Source organism: Schistocerca gregaria, chromosome 6 (assembly GCF_023897955.1).
Source record: "Schistocerca gregaria isolate iqSchGreg1 chromosome 6, iqSchGreg1.2, whole genome shotgun sequence".
NCBI lineage: Eukaryota > Metazoa > Arthropoda > Insecta > Orthoptera > Acrididae > Schistocerca > Schistocerca gregaria.
Genome location: NC_064925.1, coordinates 33,585,936 through 33,603,479, shown reverse-complemented (window position 1 = coordinate 33,603,479; position 17,544 = coordinate 33,585,936). Strand labels below are relative to the sequence as shown.

The 17,544-nt window shown below is 39.5% G+C and overlaps 1 protein-coding gene across 1 annotated transcript in view; it reads right to left on the bottom strand.

The window, feature by feature from the left end:
- Positions 1–17,544, bottom strand: part of LOC126278037 (cadherin-related tumor suppressor) — an 817,086-nt gene that overhangs the window by 38,413 nt on the left and 761,129 nt on the right. The window contains 2 exon segments of the mRNA XM_049977779.1: positions 12,881–13,374; positions 16,463–16,724. Of these exon segments, the coding sequence (XP_049833736.1) occupies positions 12,881–13,374; positions 16,463–16,724 (756 nt within the window).

The window sequence follows — 17,544 nt, the reverse complement described above, 5'->3', positions numbered from 1 at the left end:
AATCACCTCACAAATTATGTGACATTCTACCTGAATCACCCTGTATCTGTGATTAAGTTTGCATGGCTCCACATCCCTGTAAATACCTTCTAGAATCTGACTGACTCTCTTCTTGCATGTCTCGCACTGCGATAGGTGGTTATTCAAGCTTCTGATAGGTGATCATATTAATGTGACAGCACAGTGCACTGCTACTACTACTGCCACTGTGGTGGTGGTAGTAGTAGTAGTAGTAGTAGTAGTAGTAGTAGAGATAATAATAATAATAATAATAATAATAATAATAATAATAATAATAATGATAACAACAGTAAAAGTGACAGATACAAAATGTATTCTAGGTGTACAAAAGTTATATTTTCTAACATAGTGAGTTCAGAGAGAAAGAAATTTAGGTAGACTGCACCAGGTAAGAGCACAGGCAAATGAGCAACTTGTGGGGCTACCAAGCTTGTCCTTCCTCCTCCAAACCATTGTTGCACTGTATGGAGCCCTCACCAGATGGGACTGACAGAAGATGACAAAAAACTTTTAACAGCATGGGTCATTTTGTGTCATCAGGAAATAGGATAACATATGAGGTCTGTCTAAGAAACATATGACCTTTGATTTTCCCGTGCAAAATAGAGATGATAGTGCAGTGCCACCGTACACAGTAAAGGAAGAGACCTTTATGCACATGTGTGACTTTTGTCCCCACCTTCCAGCACATCAGTCACTGTCTGTCAGTCGCTGAATGAAGTGCTACACAACATGTTCGTCGGATTACCGATTCTCTCAAGATGACTGAGCGTGTTGAGCAAAGATACTGTGTCAAATTTTGTCAAAAGCTTGGTGGTTCTCAAAGCGAAACAAATTGTAAGATTCAGCAGGTGTTTGGAGAAGATGCAATGGGTGTAACACAAATTAAGGAGTGGTTCAACCGATTCAAAAATGGCTGCACGTCAGCAGAGAGTGACCAGTGTTCTGGCAGGCCCCAAACTGCTCGGAGTGCAGCTGTTGTTGACAGGGTGCAAAATTTGGTAACTGCAGATCGTCATTTGACCATGCAGGAGATTGCCTAATAGGTTGGAGTGAGTAAAGATTCTGTACATGCAATTTTGCATGATGATCTGAAGATGCACCGAGTGGCTGCGAAATTTGTGCCCAAGACCTCTGTTTTGACGTTGCACAGGACATTTCTGGACACCATTAACACTGATCATGGGTTTCTGAACACCGTGATAACTGGAGATGTGTCATGGGTGTACAGGTATGGCTGAGAAACAAACAGACAGTCACCGCAATGGAAGCATACAGAGTCTCCAAGACCGAAGAAAGTACGGCAGGTGCAAAGCAAAATGAAGTTGATACTGACTGTCTTCATTGATGCCTGTGGAATTTAGCATCACGAATATGCACCAGAAGGACAAACAGTGACAAAGGAGTGCTATAAGGATTTTCTCCGGCGACTCCGTGATGCAGTTCGGCGCAAAAGACCAGACATGTGGATGCAAAAAACTGGCAACTGCATCACGACAACACCCCCACCCCATTCATCCCACTTGATCCAAAATTTCTTGGCTAAATGTGGAATTACAGCTATTCGCCAACCTCCGTACTTCCAGACTCCTTGTGACTTCTGGTTGTTTCCAAAATTGAAGACGCTTCTGAAAGGATGCCATTTTGAGAGTAGAGAAGAGATAATGCACAACACGACGATGGAGCTGAACATCATTTCAAAAGAAGACTTCCAGAGGTGTGAAAGGGTTGGTGGGCTAAGTGTGTGCAAGCACAAGGGGCCTACTTTGAAGGGGATTAGGGTCCCAACCCCATCAGGTATTCAAAATATTTTTTCTGGCCAAAGGTTGGATACTTTTTAGTGAAGCCTTGTATGATTCAATGGCATAATGAATGAATGCAAGGACAAAGGCAGAAATAACTGATGCTTTAATAAGACTGGATATGTTGTTCAGTTCTTTAATAGAATGAGGGAGGTCATTCCAGAGTCAGGTTCTCGGCACTTAAAGGGACTTCAAGAAAGCAGCTGAGAGATGGAATGGGACAGAAAAGACTTTGCTCTGATGGGAATGAGTGTTTCTGCTGTATTTTTCATACGAGAGCAATCAGGTTGAGGAGAAAATGAGGGGCAGTGTACATTGATATGGAAATAGAAGAGACACAATGTATGGAAATCTCTGCACTTACCTGGATAGGTATGATGAATATGGTCAAAGAGTTGAACATCACAGATACAGGGTGAATCAGGAGGAATGTCACATAATTTGTGAGCTGATTCTACATGTGAAAATAAACCAAAAAGTCCTATAAACATGTGTCAGTTTTCTGATTGTTTTGGAACTGGAGCAAATTGAAGACCAAACACATCAATGAATGAATATGAAGATAAGTGTGATTAGTATTTACTGAAATGCTGCGTAAGTGCTGTAGTGGACAGAATAATTATGAGACAGATGACTGATCATCCTACAAGAGGTATTCAAAAAGTCCACCACCCACCTTGATGCATTCGTCAATGCTTCGGGTAGTATACTGTGTTGCACATCGAACATTATCTCAGTGGGCTTTAATATGGGCAACAGCATCGGTGAAGCAAGCAACAAGTTCTTCGTATGTATCCACCTTCGTAACGTACATATCCCCCTTTAACCAACCCCATGAACAGAATTCTAATGGGGTTAGGTCATAATCTGGCTGGTCAGTTAGTGGGTTTGGCATGGCCAATCCACTGTTGAGGATATGTGTTATACAGACACTGCGATACTTGCCCGGTATAGTGAATTGGTGATCCACCATGTTGCCTGTACATTTGCCATCATTGCTCAAATGTCACATCTTTCGAAAGTGCAGGTAAGTCTTCTATCATGAAATGCATATATGCTGTGGGTGTCATGTGATTTGGCAGAAACTCAAGCCCTATCACCAGGTCATCAATCATAACACACCAAATGTTCACTGAGAACCTAACTTGGAATCTTGTTTCCCTAGTGTTAGAACTATTAGAACTATTGGTATTCATGACACCATTGTGTGTAAATGTAGCGCATGATGTCTCTGTGTACAGACAACCATTAACAAAATCGTTGTCCACTTACTGAGTCACGTGGATGCAGATGTTGCATGGGTTGCACATGGAATGGCTACAAGCATTCAGAATGTAGATTATGCAGCACTCACATCTGTGGAATATCGAGGTGACGGCTAAAACGCCATGCACTGGCAGTGGAACTCTGTTGTACCATTGCAATAACGTCATCCATTTCCTCAACTGACTGGACAGCCTCATGTTCTGATGTTACGTGTACATTGGGTATTGTTCCAGAGTCATGCAATGTTTGAAAAAACCCTGGTAAATTCCCTGACATAGTGAGTTCATCAATCTCTGGAATTCAGTCACACCCGCGTGGGCACTGACATTGCAGTACCCCTATGCAAAGAAAATTGATGCAAATTCTGTTTGGGTCAAATGATGCAGCATGTTGGTATTCACAGAAACAATGCACATCGAACTTGCTCAACTGAACAAAACTCAGGCACGATACCCACATGGCCTCACAACCGCTCACTGCTCCAACCCTGAGCATGTCTGCAGCCATTGCCTTGGTGTGACATCACAGTGCTACCATCTGTTGGAGTATTCTCACACCTCTTGTAGGAGGTGCAACATTCCTCCTGAATCACCTTGTATATAGAATGCAGGCATTCATCAACAGTTCCAGGCATCATGTGTTATCTGGATAACAACCTTGCAGGATCTTGTTGTTGTTGTGGACTTCAGTCCTGAGACTGGTTTGATGCAGCTCTCCATGCTACCCTATCCTATGCAAGTTTCTTCATCTCCCAGTACTTACTGCAACCTACATCCTTCTGAATCTGCTTAGTGTATTCATCTCTTGGTCTCCTTCTACGATTTTTACCCTCCACACTGCCCTCCAACGCTAAATTTGTGATCCCTTGATGCCTCGGAACATGTCCTACCAACCGGTCCCTTTTTCTTGTCAAGTTGTGCCGCAAACTCCTCTTCTCCCCAATTCTGTTCAATACTTCCTCATTAGTTATGTGATCTACCCATCTAATCTTCAGCATTCTTCTGTAGCATCACATTTCAAAAGCTTCTATTCTCTTCTTGTCCAAACTATTTATCATCCATGTTTCACTTCCATACATGGCTACATTCCATACAAATACTTTCAGAAACAACTTCCCGACACTTACATCTATACTCGATGTTAACAAATTTCTCTTCTTTGTCCTATACATACATCTGTAGCTTGCAGGATAACATCTCCATAATCAACAATTGTAAGTTTAAGCATTTGTACAAATTTCTTTTTCAGATCTAAAGGGAAATTTTTATTTTTATTTTTGGAGGGTATGGAAGATGCTCATGCTATCTTGCATACTGCAATTGTGGTCAACCCAGGTAACCTTTTCATTTATTATTACTTTTAGGCTCCTTGCCAAGGAAGAGAAATTGATGTTTGTACCACTTAATATTAAAGATGGTCACGATTCCCAAAATTTTGGGGCAATGAGACTAGATGGTTAATCAGGACCACCTGTGTTTGGGATGACCATATATTACGTGCCGATTTTGATAGCGCAAAAAGTTCAGTACTGAAATTCTCGACAGCTGTCTTCAAGTTTATCGATTTTGCACTTGGATATTACTGAAGGTCATCTATGTATGTATTTACAGTAGGACAAAACTGACAACATATCATTTGCACACAAGGCAACGACAAAAGGACCTAACAGTGAGCCCTGGTGCATCTAATACTTCCTGTCTATATTGTGACCTTATGGAGCCAGACATGATGCAATGCTGGTGAGACATTCTCCTCCTCCTCCTCCTTCTTCTTCTATTCTCTGCCTTTGTCATGCACGTGTGCAGGGTTGGCATGGTTATTAACTGATTTGCTTGCCTCGCTTAATCAAAGGGTTGGATCGAAGCCCTTCCTGCTGCTGCTCCACGGTGAACATGCCATTTCCCCAGGTCCCACTTGAGTTCTCTTACAGTATTATGGACATCTGTATGCATCCTGAGCCACCAACCTCTTACTGCTATGACAAGTTACTCCCATACTTCGGTGAATAAAAGACTTTTGAGTATTTATCGTACAACATATGGGCCTCCATGTGTGCTACTATCTGCAAAAAAATCCATTTAGATATCTTGAAATGTTTTTGAGATGTGATGATTGTTAAGACCACGAAGCGCAATGCGCAAGCATATGAATGGCCACATCGTGCACAACTGTCTGTCAGGTATGAAACCCAATAATTTCAGTGCCACCATTTGTAAAAAATCTCATTTCAGTACCCTGAATCCTTTATGAAGTTTGATGACCATGATTTGCAGTGCAAAAGGACAAGAATGGTTGTGTGTGACGCACCCATTCATGTTTGTCAGATATGTATCAAAACAACATATGATTTATGTTCTCAATTTTAAGAGAAATTTATATAGCTTATCTGCATTTCATTCCACACAATGTAAGTGCTAAAATTGACTGTACACGAAGTTTACACAATGCGTATCTACCTTTGCAAAATCTTTAAAATTGTGAGCAATGTTTTACTTAATCTGGTGTACTGCAGTATGTATGATGTATAACAAAATGAAATTCAGTTTTTATTGAGTGAAAATAACAGGCTGTCACACATGAAAAAATCAAATTTTTCACCAAACAGTTTTCAAAAACTATGTTGGTAAGTGTTTCATATGGGCTGTAAAGCTGTGTCTCAGCATAGGCACAAGCATTTGACGAACAGTACTGACATAACAAAAGCCGCCCTCAACACGAAATGCAGAGAGCACATCTGTAGCAGTGAAAAGGTTAGCAGGTCATGATAGTAGGAGCGATAATTCAACAACTAAGTAGCCTCTGACTAGAGTACTGAGTAACAGAATCAGCACACAAACAACTGAGATGGCCATTTCTAAAGCTGAGGCATACACCTCAGTAGGTGACAGCAAACTAAAATGGCCGACCTTTTGAAACAGAGTCAGACTCGCCCAGCGATGAGAATCAGAACATATTGCTGCACAGGTGCACATTACTTTGTGCGATCTCTATGAAAATGCTGACTGGCGATGTTGCTGGATTACAAGAATTGGATTTGAAGAGACTGAATTACAGGCTTTTGACTGAAAGCAAAAATTGCTTTTTTTGTGTATCAAATACAAACTATAATACACTTTATAAAATCCGGGAAACAACTAACAAAATTAAGACAGAAATTTCAAATAAAATATGGTATGAAAAGTTAGCACATGAAAATGTCACTTATATCAGAGAGTGAAAAAAAAGGCCACACACACACACACACACACACACACACACACACGCACACGCACACACGCACGCACGCACGCACACCTACATCTCATCCAACGAACATGACATATACTGAATATACTCTCATAAAAATATATATGACTTATGCTCTCAAAATGCCTGTTTGCAGCTAGGGTGTCGGTTTAATTATCATTTCACTCTCATATAACTCAAGTCAACTTGTACTGGAATGAATCTCAAGTCCTTAAGCAAGTTATTTGTTGTTGTTTGAAGATGATTGTTCCCATCTTCCCTGAAGATGAAAGATGAACTGTTTGTAAATTAGAAACATTCATGAAAAATAGTTGAAAATCAGTTTGGGGAGAAAGTCAAATGTTTAAAGTGAAACAATGGGACCAAAATCCAGAATTCTTACACTAAATGACTTACAGACACACTTGAAGTTTTTTACATGTGTATGGAACCAGAATGAGAATCTGTGCCCTGAAGAAATAAAATATGCATTCTTTACACTAAAACATTCAGGAATAAGTTCAATAAAAGGAAGAAGCCTGGCTGGACTGAGACTTGGTTGTACAATGGAGCTAACTAATTTGAGATATTTTGGGTGTGATTGCTGTGTTTTAACTGAACATGAAAACCAAATAAAGACTAAAAAGAAATAAAAGAAAACTTTGCAGGTATGATTTGTATTCCCGCTGATGAAGTATACACTGTTGTCTCTGATAACATCATTTTTATTAAAGAATCAAAGATAAAAAGGATATACCAAAGTCAAGACTTTCATAAGAGGCACCAAGAATGAAATCAGGAAGTATGATGATTTCCTCAATGGTACAACTGAAGATCATACCATATAATCTGATTACATACTTCAAAATAGTCTCACCACTGAAACTAAGTGACTGATAAAATTGGATGCCTATGAGACTCGCAGACTATGAAATTGGTCTTGTGCAACTCAGTAATGTCACAAAGTCTGGCACGTCAAAAGTAAAAGGCAAAGTCAAAAACTGGTACAAAGAAATATCTGATGCATTCAAATATCAAATGAAATTGAAAACCTTGAGTCCTATAAAACTCCCAAAGAACGGGAAACATTTAACTTGTCACTGCATATTGTGTGAGCAGCAAGACGAAAATTATAAAGCAAGACAAGATGCAGTGGGTTTCAAGTAACTGAAATGGATAGAGTATTCAGAAACTTTTGGCGCCGTGGCATTTTCTGAAATAATTAGACTGCTTCATAGTCTTGCAGCCACAAATGAAAATAACAACTTTTGATGTTAAGTTAGCATTTTTGTAAAGTGATCTGCAAGAAGAGACAAAGGCAAATCATTCTGACAGATTAAATGATGGTGCAAACATAGTTTGTAAGCCAAAGAAGAGTTTGTCTGGCCTGTCAGATTCAATGATGGTGCAAATAAAGTTTGTACAGCAGAGTAGAGTTTGTATGGCCTAAACAAGCTCCACAGAAATGGAATGAGAAATTCTCGAATTTTCTGATGACATTGGGATTTGAAAAACTGATGATGACCTTCACACCTAATTTAATGAAGACAAAAACATCTTCATAGCACTGCTTGTTGATGACGTGCTAGTTATTTGAAGTTCTGAACGACTTGAACTGTTACTGAAATTACATTTGAGAGGATATTTCAGGATCTAATGCCATATCTTAGCATGGAAATTAAATTAAGTTCATGGGGATTTGTTTTTTAAAATCAAAACAAGCAGAGAAAATCCTATGACCTTTTAAATTTGACAGTTGAAATCTATTAGCTACACTTACATAATGTAGAATAGTGACAAGTAAGGAAAATTTTGTGAGCACTCACTCTCTCAATGGAGACAACAGAACCCTATTGAGAAATACAGGGAATCTATTTGTACCTCACAATATTATCTTGCTTGGATACCAGTTTCGCTGTTATGTAAGCAGATATTGTAAAACCAATGGTGAGTCACTGGATAATGATGAAATGTATTTTTCAGTAGCTAAAAGGATCTATGAAGTCTGATATGTTCACTGACAGAGGCTTTACACTAATTGCCTATGCTGATTCTGACTGTGGTGGTGATATCTCCTTCAATGTTCAACCAGTGAAGTTCTCCTCTCATGGGGCAGACCCACTGTTTTGTATGCTCAAATGCAATGCCTTATGGCTATTTTGAGAGCTGAAGCAGAGTACTGAGCTGCTCTCTCTTTCATTGCCAATACATGTTGTGTAAAACTTTTGAAGAAAAACTTCAAAACTAAGGCCTGACTCAACTGGCAAAGCTGTGTATTGACAATAAGCTCCCATATGTATGTTGAAAATACTTAACTATGCATGAACAACACAAGGCAAGGAGAATATTAATAATGGAACCAAGTTCATTCAACAAAACATTGGAAAGATTTTCAAACCAAAATGTAATGAGAATTCAAATCAAACTGCTGATATATTGACTAAACCATTGACTCATAATATTATGAAAAGGATACAGTGCTACTCACCATATACTGGAGATGTTGAGTCACAGACAGACAGACAGACACAACAAAAAGGCTTCTACACAAGTAAGATTTTGGCCAAAATGACTTCTTTTGAAGAAGACAAAAGACACACACACACACACACACACACACACACACACACACACACACACACACATTCGTGTAAACACAATTTACTCACAAATGGCTACTGTCTGTGGCTGCCGGGGCCAGACTGTGAGCAACTACACATGATGGTAGAAGCAATCTGGGCAATGGGGCTAATGTGGAGGCTGGGGCAGGGGAAAGGATAACAAGGTAGAAGTAGGGGATGGTAAAGTCCTGCTTGTTTGGAGCATACAAGGGTGGGATGGGGAGAAGGTAGGGCAGTTAGGTGTAGTCTGGAGGTTAGATGGAGAGGCGAAGGGGAGGAAAACATTAAAATGACTGTGGCTGCATTGGTGGAATAGACAGGTGTGTAGTGAACATGACCACTATTCAGGACTGGAACAACTGAATTACATACTCTGCCAGAGTTTCGACTTTTCTAAATTGCAAAAGTGGCTTACTGCAATGTATTCTATGTTCCCGTAACACCCTGGCCTCAACCTTTGTCCTTCACCCACCTATCCCCTTCCCTGTTCCCACTCCAGCAGTTCAGAGTCTCCTGTTCCACCAATGGACCCACAGTCATTTTACTCTCTTCTTTTTTTGCTCCCTCTTCCATCCCCTTGCCCTCTGTCTAACATCCTGACGGCACCTAGTTGTCCTATCCTCTCCCCACTTCATTCCTGTACGCTCCCACAAGTAACATTTTACTGCCCCTCACCCCTACCCTGCTATTTATCCCCCCTCCCATCTTGCCCCAGCCTCCTCCTTACCTCCACCATCCTGACTACTTCTCCCATTATGCACAGTTGATAGTTGTTCTCAGTTTAGTCTCAGCAGCTAGAGACAGTAGTTGTATGTATGTCTGTTTTGTCTACTTCTGAAGGAGGCTTTCTGGGTATAAGCTTACTTTTCTAGCAGTCTCCTTGTTGTGTCTGTTAGCAACTCAATATCTCTACTGCATGGTGAGTAGTATCCTTTTCATCATATTCTCACTATTGCATCCTGGATTTTTCATCATTTGATTTTGTTGTTGACTCATAATCCACAAGTAAGATCAATCTTCTGAACCTTCTCTGACAGTTTCTGGAATCATCTGAGTACGATCTCACAGCCCAGATGACTGACACTGTTAGCTACAACGTGTACCATAATGTGCAGCTAACTGCAAACTGTTCCCGTAATGGTTTCTGTGCAGCCTCTTCTGTGCACATGAACGAGGTCCCCAGAAATATGCTCTGAGTAGATCATGATGATCATTCCATTTTCTTGCTGCTAATTCCCCCCATGTTCACCATGTCATACATTCCAATCCATTTGACTTTACTTCTTCTTGACATGGCTAACAGCAGGTAAAACTGGCTCAGTTTCAGTTTTAGAACGAGGCAGAACTTGAAACCTGTTGGTAAGGGGAATGGAACTGGAAAGAACTGTGTAAACAGGAAAGGATAGTACTTGAGGTACTTTTAGTATCTCCCATATGTGACTCTTGTAACAGTAGCTTCCCATCACTTGATGGCAGTCAGGACAGTTTCCAACTGTTTACAAACAGCAACTAGCACACCTCATGCTTGATAACAGTTTTCGCAGTGGGTCTGCTATGTGACTGGTGCAAATATTCTTTTAAATAGAAAATAAATAACTTGAACTTCACTGATTCTCTTTTAATCTCATAGTCTGTTTATAACGCAAAAAGGATTTGGAGTCATTTCATGTGGTGTTGTGGACGTGCTTATGTGCACTTGCAATTTGGTTGACAGCCTGCTGCAACCTGAGAAGTTAATTATTAACATAATTTAGATGTGCTCAAAGGTACATCTAAAGACATGTCCTGAAGTCTCGGAATTGATCATAAAAGTTATAAAATCATCTTTGCAGTCTGAGGCTATTTTAGCTATTGTTATTATAAGAAATAGGTGTGTTGCCAACCCACTACAATGGGTATTTGAGATTACAAGTTACCATTAAGAACAGATGCTACAATACCTAAGAGAATGGTTTGTGTTCTACGAAAAGAACAACCTGGGATAAAATTTAGTGACTGCCTGAAGCTAATTGATTAATTTGTTTTCTCAAGCATATGTTAACTAACAGAATATACCCGTAACAACCTCAAAAAATAGCAAAAATTAATGACAAATGCCTACAATGTGAATTGCTGTTGAAGTGGAAAACTAACTGGAACATGACATGCCAGTAATAATATAGAGAGAATGCAATATTATGTCACAGCAGTCAACTCCGTAAGAGCTGCTTACTGCATTATTGTAAACTTTCAAACATTTTCTTAGAAAAAAAAAAAAAAATCAACAAGCACAAAAAGGTGGAAATTTTTCAGTAATCCCTAAACATCTACATTGAAAATAAGGGGAAATCAATGTCTGAACAAGACATTGCTGCCTAAATTTGTAGAATACACACCTGAGCTCAGAGGGGAAATCAATGTCTGAACAAGACATTGCTGCCTAAATTTGTAGAATACACACCTGAGCTCAGACACAATGATTTCTTAAGAAACACATCACGCTGAACAATAATAAACATCTAAAACTTCTAATGACTGTATTACTTAACTCACAGATATGCAATGAAATTAGGAGGAATGTTTTTCTAAAAGTGGATATTATGACCAAAACTATTTTGAGAGCATAAATGTAGTTTTACAAATGATGGTATAGTACGCGTTTTGTCCACTATTCATAAATATCAAAACATACACAATATAAAATGGACACACAAATGTTTTGGTACACTACCTCCATTACTTTTCATAATGGTGGCGGATGATATAATGACAAGTGGCAAGATAGATTGGAAACAGAATGGCAGCAATCATTTTTTCTGATAAATCGTTTTATATTTGCGAACAATGAAGATGTTTGGGATGAAGTTGTGCAAGAACATGGCCTAAAATTTAATGCAAAGCTGTTTGAGATGGCCATAACAAAAAGATAGACCTACAGATGAAGTTTTTCAGAAGTCAGATAGGTGCAACTAAAATGGAAAAATATTAGAAATGAAATGGTTTGGGAGACAACACTTGAGGAACTGCTTAAAGAGAAGTAAAGAAAAGAAGACTAATATTGTATGGGCAATTGAAGAGAATGGAGGAAATGAGTATAACTAGCAAGAAGCAGATGATGATGGAGGGCAGGGGCCATGGGACAAATGGCTGCAAGGACTGGATGGGAGCATCCAGAAGAAAAGACAAGATTGGGCCAGAGTAGCGAGAAAGAGTGGGAAGAACACAAGGAGGGAAAGGCTTATCTTCCAAGCAGATTCTGCCACATGAGGATCACTGTTCCGGAGGATTATGATGAAGTACTTTGATATAATTATGGAAGATAGAGAGGAAATGACACAGATAGCATGTTTAATTTGTATGTGAAATATTATAGTTTAGAATTTCAAAAAGAATTTATCTGACACACTTGGTACTGCTTACACACAAAGGGAAAGGCAGCAACCAGCTTATGTAATTGGAATTCCAGGTAGGAATAAAAATTCTGTAGGAAAAGATAGAGCACTACTTACTGTAACGACAACCACTCAAACTGCAGGAGTTGGTGGTCACGTGTGTGTGACGTGTGCTTGCTCGTGTGAATGAATGGTGTGTTTTTCTCTTTTTTCAATGAAGGCTTTTGCTGGAAGCTTACGATAAGTGTCTTTTATTTCTGCCTGTCTGCTAATTAGCATGTTATCTTTACTGTAAGTAGCAATCTATCTTTTCCTACACTGTTTATAGTCAACTTACACAGGTAGGTAAACATGTCAGGTGCACAGATTTTTGGCCTTAGGTGATCAAATTACACTTTCTATGCAAGTGTGCCAAAAATGAACACTGTGTCACCAGTTATTCCCTTAAAAACAGTAAAAGTTGTGAAGTGCTAACAAAGTATATCTTCCACTTGAAACAGCTAACAATGTATCATGAAAGACATTATAAAAAGAACATGCATCTTCTTACAAGACACTAAAATTGTAAGCTCACCTTGTATTTCTTGGCAATAAGCTCAGGTCCGACGAGGTGATGTGGCCTAAGCACTTCACCCGTTTCACCAAGAAAGGCAGCAGTTTCCGCTGCAGTCAATCCACGTCCACCTAGCACACCACATCCACCACCACTGCCATCGTTACCCCCTCCCCCGGGTCCACCACCTCCCGATACTAAAGTTGCACCGCCATTCTGTTTGCCCACAATGCCACCACCACTCACACCACCACCTTTCTCCTTTTTCTGGCGCCGAAGCCGGAACACAACAAAGCTGACGAGAATAGCGACGAGCAGTACAACGAAGAACACGATGACGAGCGTGATGCCGATGCTGAGTGGGTCGGGAGTGGCGGTGGTGGCGAGGCCGGCAGGTCCCGTGCAGCCGGGTGTAATGGCACCATGCCACACAACATCAGGCAGGATGCTCCCTGAGCCGTTAAGTGGCTGCAGCTCGTCATTGATGGTGAAGTTGGCCAGGCAGCCCTCAAAATCTATGGAGCAGGAACAAACATTTATTTAGATAAATTCAGTCTTCCTCTATACTGAAAATGTTTGATATTTTTACACAATCAACTTTAGACTTAATTTTGAGAGTAAATATTTCTGGCCACAGCAGACATTGAATAGTACTGCAAGCTTACACATGCAATGACAGAAAATCACATCAAACCCTATGGAAAAAAAACCTTACCTACTGTTTGTATAATATTTTACCACTGGTAAGTTTCTGTTATGAATAAACATCATCAGTAAAGATCTTGTGTTTTACATTTTTTCTCTCAAATGATACACCAGTAAAAAATTATTCTAAAAGATTATTTCTCTCAAAAGAGTTAGCAATTCAAAGCTGGGATGTGTTGTAAACAGAAAAAGTAGATGCATAAGTGTCAAAGTTATCTACATTGTTTGGACTATTTTAACATAATGTACTGAAAAATATGTACCTCATTAAACAAAATAAGACACACATGAGAAAGTAAAGCAGACTGATGCATTATAAGACAAGAAATTGGAGTCAAACAAAAATAGAGATCAGTGGTTTGATACATGGCGATTCACAAAAAGGCAAATTTTGAAATGGACTGTTTATTCAGTTTTAAAGTGAAGTTAACAAAAACTTCTGAAATAGGCATAACATCTATAAAAAATAATGTGGTAAGGACAATGATGTTTTTCCTTTACGATGTCAAAGAGAGACCACACCAATTAAAAATCAGCATGGCTTGATAATTTCCTGTGTTTTTGGTGATCAAATGTCCATGCACCATATCATAAAACTAATGTGAAAATACCACAAATATACATGAATAATCATACTTTAAACAAAGCAACATGTGTACAGTCCCTTAATCTCCAGCTAGGTAACAAGACAAAATGGGTAAACATCTAGCACAGTTGATGCTTTGCGCTTGTGTTCTCTTGCCTTCAAAATCAGGTAGTGGGCTTGATGTGCATCCTTTCACTTCTTGTTGTCTTAAAGAACTACCTTCTATTGGAATTCAATTCAAGTAACAACAGTGTTTATCAAAATCTGCAGATAACCAAACATCTTGTTCAGGCCTGTTCAAAGATATTAGAATTCTTATACTTATTTATCAGTGCTTTTACTCCTTAACAATCTTTGTCGATAATCAGTTCAAACTGCAGTTTAGCCCACCATTGCAAAGACAGAATAATCATTTCCACTTACTTTGCCTCCCCACCTACAGCTTTGAGTGAGTTACTCTACTCTGGTGCAAGGGTATTCAACGAGTCCTTTTATCTACAATTTCTATCAATTCAAAAGAATATTAAAATTGCACATTATTAGCCACTCCTTTCAAAGATCTGTGTAAAAAGCTGCATAGACAGTTTTTGGTCAGAATTAAGGGCAAGTTCATTTTGAGAGAACCACCAAATAACTGATGAAAAACTCTCAGGCTAATATATAACGACATGAAAAATATTGTTAACAATATCAGCCATTGCATTTTCTCCAAGAGGATTAATCGTAATACTTTTGTCGTCTACCACAGGTGTGGTAGTTCCCAATGGCATATATTTTGAAAAATAATGCTCTGCATTTCAGTTCATTGTTCTACAACTGCCACATTCCTTGATGGGAAACAAATCCTTCACTCTCATAATCCTCGTGGCTCTAATCTCTCGCAAGCCCCCTGTCTCACAGCCATTTCCTCTCCTGTACCCTGTCACCCCAGTCCCCCTCTTCCTGTCCCAGTTCACTGCTGCCACCAGTTCACTGCTGCCACCAGTTCACTGCTGCCACGTGTAGCCACATTCCTGCCCAGTTCCCTTGCTGCTTCCTGCACCCAGCCCTTCCTGCTCCCTTTCTCTGTTCATTCACTACAGTTCAGTTGCAGTGGTGACAAAACAACATAGTCATCTACAATAATGTAGACACGTTTATTTGTGTATTTTGTACTTGTGCCCTATGAAGGAGGGCACTGGGCAAAAGCTCAGCAACATTTTCAGTCCTATTTATGAGCATATCTACTGTTCACTGCCAGTATTGTATTAAGTGCAACATTTGTTGGATTTTTTGGCACAGTATTTGGTCCTGAACTAATATGCAGCCATTCTTCCTATTAAATGCAACACGTAATGTTAATTTACATTGAGAATCATCAACCAGTCACTGCAGCAGGTGCTAATGATCTTTTCTGTGCCAAATGATGGAAAAGTCTCTGTACCTCTGGAAACAAAATAATTCATTGTAACTCAAGCTCACATTAATTATTACAGACACACAATGTGAGACATATAGCTCTGCTGATCAATTTGAAATGTCAGCTGTTGACGATTGCTCTACGAAGAGTCACAAGTGAAAGATTATCTGTATTCTGCCAAGTAACTTTGTATAACTCCTGCTAGACATTTGTAGACTAAATCAAATGATACACCCGTATCTCACTTGCTGTACTGTATTAAGGTTGCCTGTTTTCCGCACAAATTTGATGGCTCTCCCGGTAAGGAGAGATAACAATAAACCTATAAAACAATACTGAATATGAAACATCGTGGCAGATTAAAATCTTTTTGTAGACCATAGTATTACTCAAAACTATATCTTTTGTAGGCAATGTTCTTAGTGACTGAGCAATTTGGGTAAGTCTCATGAACTGCCATCTTAGTTTCAATTCTGCCAGTCCACACTCTCCCATACCAAGCAGGAGTAGCACTATACTTAGTCACAGCCTAGGGGATAGTTTACAGAAAGAATCTGTCACTCTGCAGTGCATCATGCACTATTTTGACACTACCTGGCCTATTAAAAAGATTAAGGATTTAATTTTTGTTGTAATCTACAAAGATTTTAAAAGAAGTGTGCTCTAAAGTGCAAAATGGCTAATTTTGTAAATACTGAATTTATCTTAAGAAATTAATTGCATCAAAAATTTACCACGACAGAATTTTGTAGGAAATACGCCTTGCAGACAAGACAGTTTCAAAAATTTCAGAGTGTCACTCCCTCATGGAGATATACTGTAAATATAAGTGAATAAGACACAGTTTTCTGCATAAATAATCTCAGCATAAAATAATGCAAATTATTCACATACTGTGAAACAGAGAACCGACCTGGGGCTCCAGGCAGCAGGTGTGGCGGTGCACCGCCTAATGAGAGTGCAGTCAGATCGGGGTCCAGGAAGTCGTGCACCCCGGCCACGTCAAGCTCGTCGCCCGCCCGCGCCCCATCCAGTTGCAGTGAGAGCGCGCGCCGCTGTGCGCACAGCCGCACATGGTGCCATGCACCATCCGACAGCAGAGGGCCTGCGGCACTCGTGTTCACAGCCGGCGCACCTCCCAGCCGGGATACGTACACCAGCTGCCCACCACGCAACTACCGGGGACAAAAATTAAATTAATAACCTACTGTCTCCCTCTGTGGGGCACATTTGACTGTGATGGATGTGCTCCTGGTGACTCAGGGTTGGAAATATGTAGCATCGTAGCAGACTTACGTATTCATTTTTAAGGTAATGCTCATGCAGCTCTTTCCCAGAAATATATTACTGGTAATTTCTATTAATAATACGACAAAACCTTTTTAAACAAATATGAACTGTAATAAATTTTAAATGTGATAAGTATCTTGAGATCATGTGAGACACACTGGAATAGTGTGGCTATATCTTAGATAACTTGGCAACAGTAAACAAGATTAGAGACTGACAATTATGTCTAGTTACCGTGAATGTTTATTCTGCCAGACAACTGAAATGCACAATGATTAATACAATGCAGAAAACTTTAATTCTAAATTAGGTCATTACAGGAATTGTATAAAAACAAATGCACTAAAAGTAAAGTAATCTCTCTATATCTCACACACCCTCAGACACATGGCCATTAAATCCACACAACAGACAAAATCTAAACAAGAAATGTAAGCTATACTTCTACCACAGTGGAAAAGTATTAGGTCAGCAACATCTAGTATTGGAGGGAATTTTCTTCAGAAAATATTCTGCAGAGGCTGTGTTTTAGTTGAAACCCAGATATGTAATTCTGACTTATTACTTGCAATTGGTTATTGTGTAAATAGTGAAAGTGACACACACTGCTCTAATATGGTAAACATGTAAACAGTGATTACTATCTCAGCTGCACTTGCTCCCTCCTGGAATCTTGGCTCTAAAATGGCTAGAGATAATTGTTTG